The sequence below is a fragment of the Podarcis bocagei genome (assembly GCF_964188305.1).
Source record: "Podarcis bocagei genome assembly, chromosome: W".
Taxonomy (NCBI): Eukaryota; Metazoa; Chordata; class Lepidosauria; order Squamata; family Lacertidae; genus Podarcis; species Podarcis bocagei.
The window spans coordinates 18,372,633-18,393,382 of record NC_138131.1 but is presented as its reverse complement, the minus strand read 5'-3'; the positions used below and the strand labels follow the sequence as shown (position 1 = coordinate 18,393,382).

The window sequence follows — 20,750 nt, the reverse complement described above, 5'->3', positions numbered from 1 at the left end:
ATAATTTAAACATCATGTGTGTTTCCTTACTTGTCTACTCCAATACAGCCACAACACGTGGTTAATGAATGTAATAAATGCATTTATTAATAGTAGAATGTCACCCCAAATTTACAATTTCCAAATAAAATAGATATCAGTCCATCACCAAAGAGTAGTCAATGTAATGAGCTAACATTTCAAATAGTGCTGAAGCAACCTGTATATTAAATAACGAATAAACAATAAATTAGGAATACACACCAAGTAATTTTTTTTAGAATATCCATACAGGTAAATATAATTCTTGGGGATCAGTGCTTACTAACCAGTGTAGCTAGCTGATGCTGATAAAACCAATGTATAGAACTTATAAGGTTATTCACAGATGTATCAAATAACAAATAATTAGGATCAATGTAAGAAATTTTAAAGGTACAGTATATCAAATCTGGCAGCACACCGCAAGCTGAAACCATAAAGTCACAGGCTGGTTACTTAAAGCCCATTTTTAAAATAAATTTCTTTCTTCTGACAATTTATCAGTTATACAGTGGTACCTTGGGTTATAGACGTTTCAGGTTACAGACTCCGCTAAGCCAGAAAGAGTACCCCAGGTTAAGAACTTTGCTTCAGGATGAGAACAGAAATCGCGCGGTGGCGGGGCGGCGGCAACAGTGGGAGGCCCCATTAGCTAAAGTGGTGCTTCAGGTTAAGAACAGTTTCAGGTTAAGAATGGACCTCCAGAATGAATTAAGTTCTTAACCCGAGGTACCACTGTAATTTAAACATGTTATGTGTTGCCTTACTCGCCTAAGCGGATAGCAATTGGCATTTCTGATGTTATGTAACTTGTCATTATTTGTGTTTTATTTTCTGGAAAGGATAGCATTTATTTTCAACTTTATATCAAATTTATTAGCATTGTCCTGAAAATACTGCCCCGTGTAGATATGCTTATTAAAGAGCGGACTCGTGTAGCAGAGTTTCATTTGATAAACTGCTAAGGCACAAAGTCCATCTTCGGTGAAATTCCTTGGCGGTTAAAAATATTATCAGTGTTTGCTTTTAAGGGATGAAAGCTTGTGAAAGGCTACTCTTTGTAAGGATTGGGTGGGGTATCTATACAGCATTATAATCAGGGTGGATTTGATTTAAATTGATTTAAATCACGATTTAAACCACTCGTCAGTCAGACTTGATTTAAACCACTAGTCAGGAAGGCTTGATTTAAATCCCTTTTTACAGAAAGGTTCAACCTTGCTGGCATCCTCTGAATACTGACAACCAGAGGAAGGTTTCCTTTTTGGAATCATAAATTTTCAGAGTTTTTCCAGTTATATAAAAAATGACTGATTTGGTTATACCATTAGAAATACTTACAAAATTATGGTGAGGTTTAATAAGTTAACTGTTTCAATTTGGACAACTTTTCTGCAGTAATTGATTGGAAGGAGAAAAATAATCTTTTCCTGTACAACAATTTAAACAATTTATTTAACTAAAGGAATAACATTATAGCACATGTATCCATGTTCGTTAACTGATGTGGTTAAACTATTTTTTAAAGAAAAACCTTAGACTGAGTTTTAGCACTTAAAACAGGCATCCCCAACCTGTGGCCCTTCAGATGTTTTGGCGTACAACTCCCATGATCCCTAACGGGACCAGTGGTCAGGAATTATGGGAATTGTAGTCCAAAACATCTGGAGGGCCGAAGGTTAGGGATGCCTGATTTAAAACAAATCCTTATTTCCTGATGAATAGCCTTTGGACTATAGTGTAACCTAAATGGAAAACTAGCTTTAGAATGATTTAAAAATCTGATTTAAATTATTAAAAAATCTGGTTTTTTAAAAAAACATTGATTTTTATCCACCCAGATTATAATTTTGAAAACACAATACAGTAGCTTTAAAGTCATCTTGTCACCTCAGAAGTTTCCCCGTTCCTAGGTTAACCGTAATCCGGCTTTGATTTTAGCAGGAGGAGCCAGAGTCCAATCAACTGCATCCGGCCCAGCGTTCTTGGTCCCATCAAAAGGAAAGGTATGTGCAGCGGCAAAGGCAGGGGGGTGCCGTGGGGCCGTCCGTCCCGGGTGTCACCACTGGGGGGGGACACAAAATGCCGTGGGGCCCTCACCGTGGGGCCTGCGGCCTGCCCGAGCCATGCGTCTTTCCTGTTCCAGATCAGGCATGGCCAAACTTGGCACTCAAGCTGTTTTGGGACTACAACTCCCACCACCCCTGACCACTGGTCCTGCTGTTGGGATATTGCGTTCCACCTTAAGAACAGACGTGTGGATTGTAGTATGTCACATGTCTGTTTATAGTCCAGCACAGCTTGGAGGATGGATGGCGGCTAACAGATTGAGGTTGAATCCTGACAAGACAGAAGTACTGTTTTGGGGGGACAGGGGGTGGGCGGGGGTGGGGGACTCCCTGGTCCTGAATGGGGTAACTGTGCCCCTGAAGGACCAGGTGTGCAACCTGGGAGTCATTTTGGACTCACAGTGTCCATGGAGGCGCAGGTTAATTCTGTGTCGAGGGCGGCTGTCTATCAGCTCCACCTGGTACGCAGGCTGAGACCCTACCTGCCTGCGGACTGTCTTGCCAGCGTGGTGCATGCTCTAGTTATCTCCCGCTTGGACTACTGCAACGCGCTCTACGTGGGGCTACCTTTGAAGGTGACCCGAAAACTGCAATTAATCCAGATTGCGGCAGCTATTCTGGTGACTGGGAGTGGCTGCCGGGACCACATAACACCGGTCCTGAGAGATCTGCATTGGCTCCCAGTACGTTTCCGAGCACAATTCAAAGTGTTGGTGCTGACCTTTAACGCCCTAAATGGCCTCGGTCCTGTATACCTGAAGGAGCATCTCCACCTCTATCGTTCTGCCCAGACGCTGAGATCCAGCACCGAGGGCCTTCTGGCGGTTCCCTCATTGCGAGAAGTGAGGTTACAGGGAACCAGACAGAGGGCCTTCTTGGTAGTGGCGCCCGCCCTGTGGAACGCCCTCCCTTCAGATGTGAAGGAAAGACATCTGAAGGCAGACCTGTGTAGGGAAGTTTTTAATATTTAATGCTGTATTGTTTTTAACACTTGATTGGAAGCCGCCCAGAGTGGCTTGGGAAGCTCAGCCAGATGGGCGGGGTATAAAGAATAAATTATTATTATAAATTATTATTATTATTGCTGGGAACTTCTGTTTGTGTATTGTTTTTGCTTTAGCTGTCTTGCTTTGGACACGAAGGAAAGCAGACATGTTTTCCTTTTGTCCTGATGTATGCTGAATAAACTGCTTGTAAATATGCTCACACAACCTCTCTTGCCACTTCTGTCTGCGTGTTTACTCTGCTGAGTAGAGTGCCCCAGCTTCTGAAGCTCGGGTCCAGATTCATGCTGATCCAAGGACTTGGAGATAGCACGGCACACCAGCCGGTGGGCTGGAGCCAGCTGGGGGCCTGCCAATTGCCCCCGTTTCCTTGGTTGCATGCCAACAACAGGGTTATGGACCCAGATCCACGGCGCTTACACAAGAGTAAGGCTGCTGATGGATGCTGCACCACCTGGCATTTGATGTCTGTGCCAAGCAATTAAGGCCGGAGAGAAGCAGGCTGCGTTGATTAAGGCCGGAGAGAAGCAGGCTACCTGCTAAGATAAGCGGCTGTGAAGAGCTCAGGTCCTGGCTGAAGTAAAAAGTAGGAATGGATCTCTTACAAGCATCAGATGGGGCTCCCTGTCCACGTCTAAATGGACACAATTCTCAGACCTGGGCAAAGTACTGCAAGGGTCAATTGAGAAGGCTTGGGGTATGGAACACTGTTTCTGAAGATCCCCCAGCTCAAATAACAGATGCATGGTCTGCAGCCGACTCCAAAGCAATGGGGGCGATTCTCCTGTCAGTAGCTCCGGAGGAGTTAATTACCCTGGTTGTGGAAGGCGTTGAAGGAATCGCATCTGAGACAAGAAGCTGGGTCTGTATTGCTTTACTACAGAAAGAAGCTTGAGCCAGGGGGAGATCTCAGAGCCCATGTATTGGACTTGCAGAAGTTAAGACAGGAATTAGTGCATACAGGTTTCATTATGCCGGAGTCTTGATTTGCGGTCCTGATTTTGGACTCCCTGGATGAGAGTTACCACGCTGTGGCAAGCCAGCTGGCTACTCTACTTGCTCAAGACCTGACTGCAGCAAAGGTTTTGGCTGTCCTCCAAAATGAGTGCAGTGGTACCTTGGGTTAAGAACTTAATTTGTTCCGGAGGTCCGTTCTCAACCTGAAACTGTTAGTAACCTGAAGCACCACTTTAGCTAATGGGGCCTCCTGCTGCCGCTGCACAATTTCTGTTCTCATCCTGAAGCAAAGTTCTTAACCCGAGGTACTATTTCTGGGTTAGCAGAGTCTGTAACCTGAAGCATATGTAACCCAAAGCGTATGTAACCCGAGGTACCACTGTATGATCGGAGGAACGCAGAACCCGATTGCGTGCTTCAGGGAGAGCAGACTGCAATGTCATCTGGGACAGCATTGCAGCCACCAGGGGGAGCTAAGGCTTTGGCAGCTGTGAAATGCTAGTCCTGTGAGAATCAAGGTCACGTCCAACGGAATTGTCCAAAGGCGAAAGATAAACGGAGAAAAAAGACTGCAGATGGCCGGACGAAGGGGGGCCAAAAGCCCGAAACAGTGCAGAACAAGGCTTTAGTTGCTAGCACTGCTTCTCCAAAAGCCAAAGCCTGATTTGTTGTGGATTCATGCACATTGCAGCACATTGCGAGGGACAGACACTTGTTTATCTCCTTTATGCCACAGGATGGGGCAGTTCAACAGGCTGATGGAAAGACATTGCGGGTTGCTGGAATTGGGACAGTGAAACTGACAAGCTTGCACACCACCATCAGCAAGGTACTGTATGTTCCTGATTCAGCAGACAATTTGCTCAGTATCCCACAGCTGACTGAGCAAGACTTTGAAATTTCCTTCAAGAAGGGGGTTTGCATCATTCGGAAGAACAATGAAGGCATCTTGCATGCTGATTTTATAGATGGATTGTTCTTGATAACTTACGATGACACTGGTGTTAATGTGCCTAATGTTGAATCTTGTTGTGTTGCACAAACTTAACAAAGTTCTTCATTTAGATTGTATTCATACACATCATCAAAGATTTGGTCACATGGCATGGCAAGCGCTCGCCAAGATGCTAGAGAAGGTTCAAGGTATGACAATCAAACTCTGCAGGTATTATATGAAATGTGTCTCTTGTGCAGAAAACAAAGTGAAGGTTGCACCCAAAGGCAAAGTGTCTAGCAGGCAGGCTTCTAAACCCTATTAGCTAGTCCACTTTCACCCTCTTTGGGTGGCGCCAGGTACTTCATGGTTTTAATTGATGCTTTTTACAGGTACATTCATGTGTTTGTGCTCAAGCAGAAATCAGAAGCATTTCCTAGGTTCAAGGCCTTCTGTGCTTGGTTGAATAATGCCCACGGTAGACAACTTGGTTGTTTGTTTACTGACCGAAGTGGGGAATTCACTTCTCAGCAGTTTGAAGCTTTTTTGACTGAGAAGGGAATCCAGCACGACCTCTCAAGTCCCAGATCTCCCTGGGAGAATGGACTTTGTGAAAAGGACAAATCAAACTTTGCTGCAAGGCCTAAAAACCTTGTTGCATGATGCCAATATCCTGAGCAGTATTGGGCAGAGTCGCTGAATAATTTTGTTTACACGTATAACAGGAGATTGTCTTCACCTATCGGCTGTACTCCCTATGAGAAGATGTTTGGTAAGAAACCTTACGTCAAGCACATGAGAATCTTTGGTTCTGACATGTGGGTCCACACCCCACAGAGCAGCAAGCTTGGGAAGTGTGGGGCACATGGTTTGTTCATGGGGTACAAAAAAGGTGCATACAGGGTACTCATGACTGACACTAAGACCATACGGTTCACAAAGAGTGTTGAATACAATCCCAAGGGGGGGGGGATGTGGGGATTTTCCAGAGTCACTCAGAAGATGAGGATGCTGAGGTAGCAGAGGAAGCTGAGGATGATGATCAGAGTTCAGATTCCAGCTTAGTGGGCGGTGCTGCTGCTGTTGTCAGTGACAGTGATGACACAGCAGACTACAAGAGCACAAAGGCCTCGCTCAGACCATCTGATGGGTTTGACACTAAACTGGAAGAACCACTGTTCACCATTGGCCACCATTCTCCTAAGAAGGAGGAGATGAGTGCTGAAGACTTGTATCTAGTATGCAGATCTGCAAGGGCCACAAAAGGCAAACCTCCAGAGATTTGCTGATGAGTTTGCTAAGACAGCAACAGCTGTTGTTAGTAGCTGATCCAAGGACTGGAGATCGCCCAACACACCAGCCAGTGGGCTAGAGCCAGCTGGGGGCCTGCCAATTGCCCCCATTTCCTTGGTTGTATGCCAACACCTATTAGCTAGGGACAATGGGAGTTGTAGTCTCAAAACATCCGGAGGGCAGAGTCTGCCTATGCCTGGAGTCGAGGAGCGGGTGCCTGAAATGATCATCACCCAGAGACTTGGTTTGGTTGTCTTGTTTTGCTGCTATGAGGCAAGCTTCAAACTGCTGCTTTTTGAAGGTCTCCTCCTCCAATCTGAACCAAATCTGCTTGATTTTGGTAGGAAAAATGGAAACCGAAAGCCAGCCCAAGAGACTTTTCCAAGGAACCACCAACATGCTTTCTCCCGACGTGACCCACCTGTCAGACCTCAGCTCATGGTAAAATTAATAATAATAATGCATATACTACTCATCTTGGCCCAGAAATGGTTTGCCATGTCTTTTGATGTTCTAGCATTCCAAAATACCGTATTTTTTGCACCATAACACTCACTTTTTTCCTCCTAGAAAGTAAGGGGAAATGTCTGTGCGTGTTATGGAGGAAATGCCTACGGGTGGCATGCCTACGGATTTTCCTTCTCTAAAAACTACGTGCGTGTTATGGTCGGGTGCGTGTTATAGAGCGAAAAATACGGTAGTTCCTACCCAGGGTGTATAAAAATCAATGATTTAAAAAACAAAAAAAGGGATTTTATATTTAAATCTGTTTTTTTTTACTTAAATTGGATTTTTAAAAATTTAAATCAGATTTCTAAAACAAAATGCTTTTGGAGGAAAAATATTTCTAAAGCGTTTTTATTTAAGTGACATTCTAGTCCAGGCATAGGCAAACTCGACCCTTTAGATGTTTGGGGACTACAACTCCCGTCATCCCTGACCACTGGTCCTGTTAGCTAGGGATGATGGGAGTTAGTATTAAGAGGATGCCAGCAGTGGTGCCCCGCAAGACGAAAAACTCGCTAGACGAAAGGGTTTTGCGGTTTTTGAGCTGCTTCGCAAGACGAATTTCCCTATGGGCTTGCTTCACAAGACGAAAACATCTTGCGTTTTTTGCAAGTTTGTTTCCTTTTTCTTAACACCGTTAATACAGTTGCGACTTGACTTCGAGGAGCAACTCATAGAACGCGGTGTGGTAGCCTTTTTTGAGGTTTTTGGTGATTTTTGAAGCTTTTCCAAAACTTTTCCGACACTGTGCTTCGCAAGACGAAAAATTCACTAGACGAAAAAACTCGCGGAACGAATTAATTTCGTCTTGCGAGGCACCACTGTGTGTGTATGTATGTGTGTGTGTGTGTGTATATATATATATATATGGATATTAAATCAAGCGTTACTGAGTGACTTGAATCGTGATTTCAACCGACTTGATTTGAACCCAATCCACCCGGCTGGGTACGGACCAGAACCTGCCAGTGACTTCTTCGGATTCGTTGTTTTTTGTTTGTTTTTGCATTCACTTTATGTGCACTTTATCTGAAGATGTGTGCACATACTTCTTCAGAACAAAATGAGTTGGTCTATAACAGGCATAGGCAAACTCCGGCCCTCCAGGTGTTGGGGACTACAATTCCCATCATCCCTAGCTAGCAGGACCAGTGGTCAGGGATGGTGGGAATTGTAGTCCTCAAACAGCTGGAGGGCCAAGTTGGGCCACCACTACTCTAGATCAGGCGTGGCCCAACTTGGCCATCCAGCTGTTTTTGGACTACAACTCCCATCATCCCTAGCTCACAGGACCAGTGGTCAGGGATTATGGGAAATGTAACAGGAGTTTGCCTATGCCCGCTCTAAGATTCTACTGGACATTTTTTTAAATTTTTAATTTTCATTTCATGTGCCCTGAATGAAGCTTGTGGTTTCCCCTCGTGCCCTGCAGTTTGTCCTTGGACGCCCTCGACGGGAGCTCCAGCAGTGCCAGGCTTTCCTCCGACTCCCTGGCCAAAGGCGTCGTGGCGGAAGCACCTGTTGCGCAATCCGAACCCCCTTCATCTTGATGGATGACCTTTCCCCCAAGTGACTCCCCCTGCCGCTCGCCTGGATGTCCGCCCGTGCCGTCCTTTCGCTATACCCGCCTACAGAGAAATTGGTGGCATAAAACCCCTGAGGGCATCCGGATTATGAGCACAGAGTGCGAAATGCCCACGTCAACCTTCCTTCTCGGAAACGTCTCCTGGCGATTTTAATCCTTTTAAGGGATGCGTCAGGTCCCGGCGGTACCTGGCTCACCGGTTTCCCTTTTAATTCTTTTGCCAACATCTGCTCGGTTTTCCTTTTAACTACCAATTATTTTGACAACAACTGCTCGGATCGGGACTTTCCTTTCAAAGAAAGTGAATCCACATTTCCTCCAGATTCTTGGAAAAGCACCCAATTTATATTCGCGTTAAAAATGTCGGCGAGAAACCAGTCGCTGTCACTTGTTCCAAAGGTAAGAATGTAGTTGAAATAAACTCTGTTGCTCTATGTCAGGCCTACGCAAATTTGGTCCTCCAGCTGTTTGGGGACTACAACTATCATCATCCCAGACCACTGGTCCTGTTAGCTAGGGATTGTGGGAGTTGTAGTCCCCGAACAGCTGGAGGGCCGAGTTTGCCAATGCCTGGTCTAGATACTTGTTTAGAAAGAATAATTCTCCTTTTAATAGACACATCAGGCCCAATGCTGCCTGGTTTGCCGGTTTTCCTTTTAACTACCTGAAGGAGCGTCTCCACCCCCATCATTCAGCCCAGACGCTGAGATCCAGCACCGAGGGCCTTCTGGCGGTTCCCTCATTGCGAGAAGTGAGGTTACAGGGAACCAGACAGAGGGCCTTCTTGGTAGTGGTGCCCGCCCTGTGGAACATCTTCAGATGTGAAGATGTCCCTGTGGAACATCTTCAGATGTGAAGAAAATAAGCAGCTATCTTCTCTTTAAAAGACATCTGAAGGCAGCCCTGTTTAGGGAAGTTTTTAATATTTAATGCTGTATTGTTTTTAACACTTGATTGGAAGCCGCCCAGAGTAGCTGGGGAAACTCAGCCAGATGGGCAGGGTATAAAGAATGAATTATTATTATAAATTATTATTTTGCCAATGTCTGCTCGGATCGTAACTCTTTAATTCTCGGAAAAGCTGTTGCGATTGCTTGTTCTGAAGCAGGCACAGGCAAACTCCAGCCCTCTAGATGTTTGGGACTACAACTCCCATCATCCCTAACTAACAGGACCAGGGGTCAGAGACGATGGGAGTTGCAGTCCCCAAACATCTGGAGGGCCGGAGTTTGCCCATGCCTGTTCTGAAGGTAAGAATGGAGTTGAAATGAACTAGATCAGACCTAGGCAAACTCTGCCCTCCAGCTGTTTTGGGACTACAGCTCCCATCATCCCTGACCACTGTTCCTGCTAGCTAGGGATCATGGGAGTTGTAGGCGAAAAACATCTGGAGGGCCGAGGTTGAGGAAGCCTGATTTATTCCTTCTCACAAGATCCCATCGGCCTTAACTTCTTTTTTCTTTTTAAAAAAGAAGCAAACAATTTGTAATCTACTGTCTCACACGCTATTTATTATTTATAATTCTATAAAATTCTATAAAATAAATAAAATAATAATCATAATCATAATCATAATAGTAGTAGTCTGGTGATTTGTTAGAGTATTTATGAAGCCTTTTCCCCATGTTCTGGAAAGGTTTCCTTTTTGGAATAAGTTACAGAAAGGTTCAGCCTTGCTGGCATCCTCCTAATATTGACAACCAGAGGGAGGTTTCCTTTTTGGAACAGTAAAATTTCAGAATCGTTTTTACAGTTCTATCAAAAATGACTGATTTGGTTCTACTATTCGAAATACATTGACAGATAATGATGAAATGTTGGTGAGGTTTCATAAGCTAACTGTTTCTATTTGGACAGCTTTTCTGCTGTACTTAATTGAAAGGAGAGAAATAATCATTTCCTTCATCACAATTTAAACCATTTATTTAACTAAAGCAATAACATGCTAGCATATGAACCCATGTTTGTTAACTGATGGGGTTGAACGTTTTTTAAAAAACAACTTAAGAACGAGTTTTATCACACATTAAAAACTTAAAACAAATCCTATTTCCTGATGAATAGCTTTTGGACTATAATGTAACCTAAAAGGAAAACTATAGAAAGATTCTTCCTCCAAAAGCATTTTATTTCAAAAATCCGATTTTTAAAAACTTTTTTAAAAAAACCATTGATCTTTTTCCACGCTGGTTGCAATTTTGCTGGCATGGGCCTCACACAGTGACTCGATTATAGGTTGTTTTTTTAAAACGTTTCTATACACATTTTCATTTTTTTACTTGGTCCTGCCCCAAATCACATAATGTAATGACGGCAAAAAGATGCGTACCTAATACGTAAGCTGCTACTAACTTTTGATTCACACTTAAGTGGAGGTAGAGAGGCACGAGGGAACCCCCTTCTCCCAATGTGGGAAGCATGAGAGCCGCAATGCACACGATTCCGAGGAACACGGTGAGCAAACTCGGCCCTGATGAGGCAATTCTGTTTTCTGGAAAAAGGAAAAGGCATTTGACATTATGGAAAGGGGCAGAATTTCTTTCCTTTCCTTTCTTCCCCCACTCTTTTATTGAATTTAGTAAATAACAAAACTTAAAAAAAAAAATCTTTATTATGTTGCAAAGTAAATAAATCAAAACAAAACCATAAAGAAAAATATCCAATAAAATAGAAAGAAAAAAAAGAAGAAAAATAAAAAGTACAGTTAAAGAATAAAGAAAAGTATAATATTTCAATACAATAAACACTATTTTACAAAATAATAATAATAATTAGACTTCCATCACTCTCACATTTCCTTTCACCTTTCATATTTTATCTGTATTTCAGTATTATTTTCCTCTTAATATATAGATTTGTATATATGTATATTTTCCCTTTTCTATTCACGAGGTCATTCTAGACACAGCCAAATTTTTACTTTTGAACCTTGTCTTTCTGAATAGTCATTCAAGCAATTCCATTCCTTCTTGACTGTATTCATTGGCTTTAGTCTTATTATATCCATCAATTTGGCCAGTTCCAAATATTCACATAATTTACATAACCATTCCTCTTTGGCCGGTACGTGGTTACCCTTCCAGTACTTAGCCACCAGAATTTTCGCCGCTGATGTCGCATACAGAAAAAAGTTTTTTCTTTTGGAATACAGTATCACTGTTCAATATTCCCAAAAGATATGTTTCTGGTCTTTTACTATGTGAAGTTCTTAGTAACTTTTTTATTTTTTCATGAATCATGTCCCAGAACTTTCTGATCTCAGGACATGTCCACCACATATGGTAGAAGGTTCCAATCTGTTTTGTGCATCTCCAACACTTATTACCAAGCGATTTGTTCATTTTAGCCAATCTCTCTGGTGCTAAATACCACCTACAGTGCATTTTCAGGTAATTTTCTCTTATTAAATAACATACTGTAAAATTTATATTTTTTTGTCCACAGTTTTTATGAATGGTATAATACAGGCATGTCCAATAGGTAGATTGTGACCTACTTAGACCTGAACCCCCCCCCCCCAAAAAAAACAGGGGTATGTCACTGCCAGTTTTTAACTCTGAGTGGATCACAGTCTCTTGGGAGTTCGCCACCCCTGGTATAACAAAAAGTACAAATGACTATCCCAAATAACTATCCCAAAATACAGACGTGCCTTCACATTGACCAGATTGGATGTGATGCCCTCTGCCGTACTTGAGGGCAGATACCAAAAGATTCCAACTGAGAAACGACTCTGCCCCTGTGCAGATGGCAATCTGGAAACTGGCTCATGTTTTCCTGTCCTGTTCTGTCCCCTTTATAAAGATCTGAGGAATGAGATCATCACCCCACTCTTACTTACCATCCCAGGCCGCCCATCTGTGGCCACATTGTTTTTTCTTTTATCAGATCAAAATGATCAGACAACAGCAAAGGTTGCTAGGTTTATCAAGGGTGTAATGAGATTAAGGGACACTATCTGAACAATAATCTTGGCCCTTTTTACCTATTGTTGTCTTTTTAATTGTATATATTGCTTGTTTTATGTTGCTATGGCCATTGGCTAATGCAAATAAAGTTTATCTATTTATCTACAAATGAGATCCACTTCATTCCTAAATGTTTCATTTCACCAAACAATCTTGCTTCCCATCAAATCCACCCTGCCAGAATGGCTAGGACTTCAGGGGTTGGCAGACTTTTCTGGCAGTGGGCCAGTCCACTGTCCCTTGACTATATTTTGAAAAATCATTTAAAAAATGAAGAAATTCCTATGCCCCACAAATCACCCAGAGGTGTGTTTGAAAGAAAAAGGCGCATTCTACTTGTGTAAAAACATGCCAATTCCTGGACTGTCCGCTGGCCAGATCAAAAAGGTAATTGGGCTGGATTCAGTCCCCGGGCCGTAGTTTGCGTAGTTTTTGCCGCGGCCTGGTCCACCATCCCTAGCAACTTGAGGAGGCAGAGAAGCAGCACCTGGGGGGGGGGGTGGAGCTGGAAGAAGAGGCGAGGGGGGCAAGTAGTCCTCCCGAGCCCCACCTGCTGCAGTTACCTCCTGGAGGCTGCCACCACTACTGCTGCTGATTCTCGTGAGTAGGCAGAGCGAGCTCGTCCACTGCACTCTCCGGCCCACAGGAGCAGCAGGGCGGCGGAGTGCGAAAGGGCTGGCTCCGGAGAGGGGCTGCTCCAAATGGCACTCAGCCAGCCCCCTTCCTCCTCTAGGCAGGGTGGGAAGGAGGAGGGAGGGATTTAAATCACTAGTCAGCAAGACTTGATTTAAATCTTTTTTTTTTTTACAGAAAGCTTCAACCTTGCTGGCATCCTCTTCATATTGACAACCAGAGGAAGGTTTTCCTTTTTTTTAAATCATAAAATCCCTTAGTTTTTTTGTTTTTTTGCTTGCTTTTTACAGAAAGCTTCAACCTTGCTGGCATCCTCTTCATATTGACAACCAGAGGAAGGTTTCCTTTTTGGAATTTGGAGGCACACCATACCATCATTTGCTAGACTAAGCTTGTAAGGTGACTTGATGTTACACCGTTATAGTACTATAAAAGAAGTAATTGCAACAATAAATGATATGCAGTGGGAATGAGAATTTAAAGGACTACAAGGTGCTGGGTGCTGGTGGAGGAGAGTCAAATGGGTATGGTCCTCCATCCTTCCTTTCTTTCTGACCCTTTCCCTTTACTCTCTTTGGTTTTGGGGGGTGAACTGTGTGTAGCTTTTTGTCTGTTTGTAAATATGCTTAAATAAAACATTAAAAAGTCAAATGGGTGTGGTACTTGATCCTTCCCCCCCCCCTTCCTGACCCCTTCCCTTTACTCTCTGGTTTTTGTGGTTAAGTGCAGGCTTCCTCAACCTCGGCCCTCCAGATGTTTTGAGACTACAATTCCCATCATCCCTGACCACTGGTCCTGCTGGCTAGGGATGATGGGAGTTGTAGGCCAAAAACATCTGGAGGGCCGAGGTTGAGGAAGCCTGGGTTAAGTGTGTGTACCTTATTAGTAAGTAAAATTTTATTTATACCCCGCCCTCCCCAGCCAAGACCAAGCTCAGGCTGGCTAACCTCAAATATCAAATACATGAAAACGCAACCAAATGATTAAAACACAGCTTAAAAATTAGAACCAGGATAAACTTAAATGGCTGCCCATGAATTACAACCATAGGGGTCGGGGACCTCAAGTATTTGTAAGGGCCAGCTATCCGTTTTGGTCCCACATGAGCCGATAAAAGGGCCAAAGAGATAACTTACAGGGTCCAATAGAGGGGGGGGGTTCCAAACTGGGCCCGGACCGAAGGGCAGGTGGAACAGCTCCGTCTTGCAGGCCCTGGTGGAAAGACGTCAATTCCCGCAGGGCCCTGGTCTCCTGCAATAGAGCATTCCCCCAGGCCGGGGCCAAAGCTGAAAAGGTCTTGGGCCCTGGTTGAGGCCAGTTGAACTTCCTCGAGGCCTGGGAACTCCGAGATATTATTATTTGCAGACCCTAAGGTCCTCCACGGGGCATGCCAGGAGAGGTGGTTCTGTAGGTACGAGGGCCCTCGGCTGTATAGGGTAAGGTTACCAGGCGACCCCGTTTCCCGGGGACAGTCCTTGGATTTACAAATCGGTCCCCTGACAAAACCTATCCCCTTCAACTGAAGTTGAAAAGTGTCCCCGGATTCATGGGGGGGGGGAATCCGGTAACGTTAGTATAGGGCTTTAAATTATGGTTACCAGATGTCCCCGTTTCTCAGGGACAGTCCCCGGATTTACAAACCTGTCCCCGGATTTAATGTCCCTGGATTTATATTGTTGTTGATTTATTGGTAGGGAATGAACGTGGTGTGATTGGTTCAATGGCACAAGGCACATCATATGGCTGACGCCTGGCATGTCGACTGGGGGAACTACTGACACACACACACCCCGCGACCCAAATCAAGCCGGGGGCGAGAGCGCCCGGCCACCCAGCTGACTGCTCAGCGGCGCTCCGGGGCAAGAAATACCCCGGAGCAGACACAGGGAGGAGGAGAAGGAAGAGAAAGAGGAAGGCAAAAAAGAGGGGAGCCCCGACTTTGCTGCGCCACCACCGAAGAGGAGAGGTAGGAGAGCACCAGGAGGGTGAGGGCACGTGGCCGAGCCCCGGCCCGAGCCAAGCCTACTCCACAGCGGCTAGCGCAAGCTTCCTCAACCTCGGTCTCCAGCTGTTTTGAGACTACAATTCCCATCATCCATGACCACTGGTCCTGCTAGCTTGGGATGATGGGAGTTGTAGTCCCAAAACATCTGGAGGGCCGAGGTTGAGGAAGGCCACACGACAGAGGAGACCACAGAAGAGAAGAGGGTACTTCTTATTTTTTAAAAAAGTAGCTTTTCTGTTAATAGGTTTTTTTTCTCTTTTCAAAAAAAAGTCCCTGGATTCTTTGGAAAACCTTACTTGAAAGCAAGCATCTCCAACCTTTGGCCATAGGCCAAAACATCTCAAGGGCCACAGGTTGGGGATGCCTGCTTTAAAGGTGAAAACCAGCACCTAAAACCTGACCTTGTGCTCCACCAGGAGCCAGTGCAGCTGGCATAGTGCTGGGTGGATGTGGTCCTGCGGCGGGGAGTGTTCTGCACCCGCTGGGGTTTCTGGGTCGGCTTCGAGGGCAGCTCCGCGTAGAGCGAGTTATAATAATCGAGCCGGGAGGTGACTGTTGCATGGATCACAGTGGCTAAATCAGGACGAGGGAGGTAAGGAGCCAACTGCTTAGCTTGGCGGAGATGAAAAAATGCCACCTTTGTTATAGCTGCAACTTGCGCCTCCGTATTGTCTGCTTGTAAATATACTTAAAGAAATAAGAAAAGGCAACTGGAAATTATGTGTGCAACAAAACCGGCAAGAATTCTACTAGCACCAGCTCGGAAGACGGAAGAAAGCCCAATGGAAAAACAGTGCCAAGAGAAACTCCTGGGATATGCAGCATTAGCCAAATGAACAGATAAATTACACAAAAGGGACAACAAAGACTTTAAAAGAATTTTGAACCATTTACGATATATATGAAGAAACAACACGAAGAGTTGGACTCATTGGCAGGGTTTGAGTAAACATTCACAAGCGTATATAACATGGGTAGCCCAATCGCCTTCTCAATCCAGCCTGCAGACGGTCCAGGAATCAGCATGTTTTGACATGAGTAGAATGTGTCCTTTTTAAAAAAATGCATCTCTGGGTTATTTGTGGGGCATAGGAATTTGTTCATTTTTATAAAAAAAAATAGTCTCCATATATATATATATATATATATATATATATATATATATATAGTCTCCAAAATATAGTCTGCCCCCCACAAGGTCTGAGGGACAGTGGGCCGGCCCCGGCAGAAAAAAATAAGACGCAGGATGAAGAAATTGAAAGTAAAACCAAGTGGAAGGATAAGGGAAGTCCAGGGGAGGGGGGCAGGAAAAAATGGGAAATAGTTGGAGAGATATTTCATCAAGGATGTATATATCGCAAAACCAATTAAAACTGTTTAAAGAAAAAAAAGTAAATATGCTTAAATAAAACAATTTTTAGAAAGAAAGGCAGGAAAGAGGAAAGAAGCAATGGCGTTCCAAGCACCCAACTACCTGGCTGGCATAAAGCCTGCTCAAAAAAGACGCTCTCTGCCAGGTGCTCAGTGATCCTCTTCTCCGCCTCTTCCTTTGGCTCTTTCGCCGCCAGAAGCAGCATGGCGATGACCTCTTTCCTCCCCAACGCTTTCCTCTGGCTTTGCTCGGAGACCAGGAGCTGAAACTTGTCAATCACACCATAGTGGCAAGGTTGGACGTCTCGGTGACGGATCACGCTGTAACGGGAGGAGAGTGTGAACGGCCACATTTCCGTTTTTAACATGTTATTGCTTTTTTTTGTTTTAATGTTTATTAAATTTTCTTTTTCCCCTTTATAACAAGCATCCCCAACCTGTGGCCCTCCAGATGTTTTGGCCTTCAACTCCCATGATCCCTAGCTAACAGGACCAGTGGCCAGGGATTATGGGAATTGTAGTCCAAAACATCTGGAGGAGCGAATGTTGGGGCTGCCTGCTTTATAACAACCAAATAAAATTTCTTTATCAAACATATCTTTTCTCAAATTGAGCTTTGCCTTCCTCCCATTCCCCTCCCTGATTTCCATATGCAATCACTTTTATCTTCGCATTTCTAAATCACCCTATTTACCTTATCTCAGGCTTCCTCTCAATATGGACAGAGGAAGGTTTCCTTTTGGGAAAGGTTCAGGCTTGCTTGCATCCTCTCAATATGGACAAGTGGAGGAAGGTTTCCTTTTGGGAACCATAAAATCACCCATTTCCTACCACCCTTCTGAGAAATACCCCACCCCACCCTCCCACTATATATCAGGGTCTGGGGACTTCTGTTTCAGTGTATTTGAAGAAGAGTGCATGCACACGAAAGCTTAGACCCAGAACAAACTGAGTTGGTCTCTAAGGTGCTACTAGACAATTTTTATTTTTTTATTATTTCAGCTATTTTTGGTCACCTGCATACTCTCCCTTTTTCCTGCCGGATTAATTGCAGTCGTTCACAGTCGCCCACAGGTTGACCAATCCCATTGAGTTCTACTACCCTTTGTAGAAAAACCCCGCCCCACCCTCCCACTATATATCACGGCCTGGTAATAATAACAACAAATAATAAACTTTGATTTGTATCCCGCCCTCCCCGGCCAAAACCGGGCTCAGGGCAGCTAACATCAAATATGTAACACTGGTATAAAATCAAGCAATAACGAAATTACCTCCTGAAAACAAGTCAGGATCAAATTAAAATCCAATTAGATGGCTTTCTGCAGGATTAGGGTTGGGAACAGTAAACGCTCATCAGGCCCAACTATTTGCGCTGCTCTTATATGGGCCTGGGAGGCCTCTTTTCATACTAGTCCTTATACAGACTTCAGTTTCCATGTATCTGAAGAAGTGCGCATGCACACGAAAGCTCAGACCCAGAACAAACTTCATTGGTCTCTACGTTCCTCCTGGACCATTTTTCTTTATTTTCTCCACCCTGAGATGTCTTGATAAGGGTGGACTATACATCTAATAAAGGGAAGATCGGCCTCTGGAAGGCAGGTTAGTGGTTGCTATCCATTACAAGCCAACAAACCCAAAACCAGCTTTTTACTCACATGTCAAAGCAGCACTGAGGCTTCACCGCACCCACTGCATCGACCACATTGTATTTATTTGGGGTTGTGCAAAGAACTGAAAGAAAAGAAAAAGGGCCGTCATTCGATGTCAGCCAATTGCCAGGAACTGGCACAGAAGCGAAGCTCAACATCAGGCACAGGCAAACTCCGGCCCTAGCTAATCGCTAGCTAATGGGATCAGTGGTCAGGGGTGGTGGGAATTGTAGCCCCAAACATCTGGAGGGACAGAGTTTGCCTATGACTGCTCTACATTTTTCGTCATTTACTTCACCTACCGCAGGGATGGCCCAACTTGGCCCCCCAGCTGCTTTGGACTACAATTCCCATCATCCCTGACCACTTTTTTAGTAAAGAATTTATTGAACAAGCAAAGTCTTAAAATACATGCAATACCAGCAAACAAACATAAAAAAATATTGAGAGTATACATACAAAGTAACAAAAATAAAGGAAAAAGAGAGGGAGAGGGGAAAAAGAAAAGAAAAAAGAAAAGAATAAATGAATAGAGTAAAAAACATAGTAATAGCTCATATTTTAGTCAGCAAAGAAAAGAAACTTCCAACTATACCCATGGTACTAATTTTCAAATAAACTATTATTTACAGTTACACAACGTTTTTCGTTAACTGTTGGGGAAACGCTGAAGATCATTGTAATTTCAAGGAGCTAGATGACATGCCTCTTTCCCTTTACATTCCTGGTTTTAAATTTGCCGATTCATGCTGGTATAACTTGTTTTCCACACACCTGTGTCAGGAGTTTCCTGGGTCTCCTGTGTTCTAGGTGCTGATTGGCTAGTGGGGAGGATACCCAATTGCAGTGAATTGGGTTGGAGACGCTCAGCTCCGCATTCCTGTTGAGTCACAACCCGTGTCCCAGGCTGATCATGAGTGATCCCTGCTAACCAGGTGCAGTCAATCAAAGTTGGCTATAAAAGCTGTAGGTTGAAGGGGCTCACAGAGCTTCACAGATTGAGGTACCAGATACTGTTGGCTGGGGTCTCTCTTGCTGCTCTACCTGGAGCTGAAGGGGAGATTGTGTGTGACTTCTGTCAGGTATGCTGTAATTTGTGTTTTGTATGCCTGCTGCTATCTGTTAACCTTATGCAAATAAAGCATTACTTATTCTTCATCCACTGGTGTGTTTATTGGCTCCAGATCTAGAAAGAACCCTGCCCTTGGCAGAACATTAACTTAATTTAACTTTATCTAACGTGTACTTTGTATTACAACGCTCATTCAATATCCTCCAGAAAACGTTTACTATTGCAGTACCCTGTGAGATATTACTTATTAACCAATCCTTATTTACTTCTTGTTTTGTATTTCCTCTTCCTGACCCCGTTCTCCTTGCTAATTGTAAATACTCTTATCAATTTGGCTTGCCATTCAGTCTTTGAGGGGACATCATCCCTGACCACTGGCCCTGTGAGCTAGGGATGATGGGAGTTGTTGTCCCAAAACAGCTGGAAGGCCAAGTTGGGCCATGCCTGATCTAGAGTCCCAAGTTATTGTAACCCACCCAGGGACTTTCAGGCAAAAGGCAGGTCAGAAAGTGAATAAAAGGAAGTTGAGGCAATCCCTCCTCCCCAAGCAAGCCCTTCAATTGAATTGTACCTGAGACGCACCTTTGAATTTTAAGGCAAATTCATAGGGCTTATAGAGAGTCAACACCTGTTTGTGGGTCGACTGGTCGTCCGCGTAAAAGATAAGCTCCGTGGGGAACAGGAATACGGGAAGGGTTCCTTCCACTAACTCTGGCTGCCGTTTTTGCTGCTGCATTGGCCCCAAGTCGTCCTCCCTGCTGCGACTTCAGCTCACAGGACCGCTTCGTCTCCCCAAGCATCTTGTCAGAGCAATTTAGGAATCCAAAAGCATTTTGGCAAACCTATAGGCAGAAAAACAACAACGGTAAAGGTCAAAGGCTCTGGTTTGCATACTTTGGCAGCCAGGTGGATATATATTAATATATAGCAAGCTTCCTAAACCTTGGCCCTCCAGATGTTTTGAGACTACAATTCCCATCATCCCTGACAACTGGTCCTGCTAGCTAGGGATCATGGGAGTTGTAGGCCAAAAACATCTGGAGGGCTGAGTTTGAGGAAGCCTGATATACAGAAACAATCATAATATTGTTCATAGTTGTTTCAAATGGAGGACTTCTTGTTTCACAGCTCGTACTCTTGGCCACTATATTCCATACCGCTATTAATAAAATTTGGCCCTCCAGCTGTTTTGGGACTACAACTCCCATCATCCCTAGCCAACAGCACCAGTGGCCAGGGATGATGGGCATTGTAGTCCCAAAAAAGCTAAGAGTGGGTCATCCCTGACACAACTCCGGGAACTCCGCCACGGGAGAAGGAGGCGCTGCCCACCACTGCCCGGGACCCCCAAGGCGAGTGTTACCGCCAAAGGCATGACGACAACGACGACCCCCCCCCAAAAGCCAGCGAGAGTCGCCTGCTTCTTCGAGAGCCATTTCCCCCAGGAAGCCCCCCCCCAACGGCCCGAGACCCCCGATCGCCGCCCCCCCTCAAGCCCGAGGAGACCCGCTTTTGTTTCGGGGTCGTGTCGCCTCGCAGCTGTTTCGGGCGGGACTACAACTCCCATCAAGGAGCAAGAGGTGAGGGGTGGTGGGAATGGTAGTCCCCAAACAGGCCCCTCAGCGGGAAGGAAACCCCTGAGGGCATTCCTGGGGGGCGGCAGCCCCCCGCTCCCT

The 20,750-nt window shown here is 44.6% G+C and overlaps 2 protein-coding genes across 2 annotated transcripts in view; one reads left to right on the top strand and one right to left on the bottom strand.

Annotated features, from left to right (window-relative positions):
* LOC308577836 (PABIR family member 2-like) overlaps positions 1 to 9,172 on the top strand; it is a 38,705-nt gene extending 29,533 nt beyond the window's left edge. Inside the window, 4 exon segments of the mRNA XM_081178233.1 lie at positions 1,963 to 2,027; positions 6,623 to 6,719; positions 8,218 to 8,314; positions 8,320 to 9,172. Of these exon segments, the coding sequence (XP_081034359.1) occupies positions 1,963 to 2,027; positions 6,623 to 6,719; positions 8,218 to 8,314; positions 8,320 to 8,358 (298 nt within the window). The 3' untranslated portion in view covers positions 8,359 to 9,172.
* Positions 9,173 to 10,505: 1,333 nt separating this feature from the next.
* Positions 10,506 to 19,916, bottom strand: LOC308577845 (motile sperm domain-containing protein 1-like). Its single transcript, XM_081178242.1, has 4 exons — positions 19,657 to 19,916; positions 18,009 to 18,084; positions 16,451 to 16,668; positions 10,506 to 10,861 (listed from the first exon to the last, which is right to left on the bottom strand). Exons 1-4 carry the CDS (start codon positions 19,808 to 19,810, stop codon positions 10,638 to 10,640), a joined length of 672 nt encoding a protein of 223 aa, XP_081034368.1. The 5' UTR covers positions 19,811 to 19,916; the 3' UTR covers positions 10,506 to 10,637.
* Between the last annotated feature and the right edge of the window lie 834 nt (positions 19,917 to 20,750).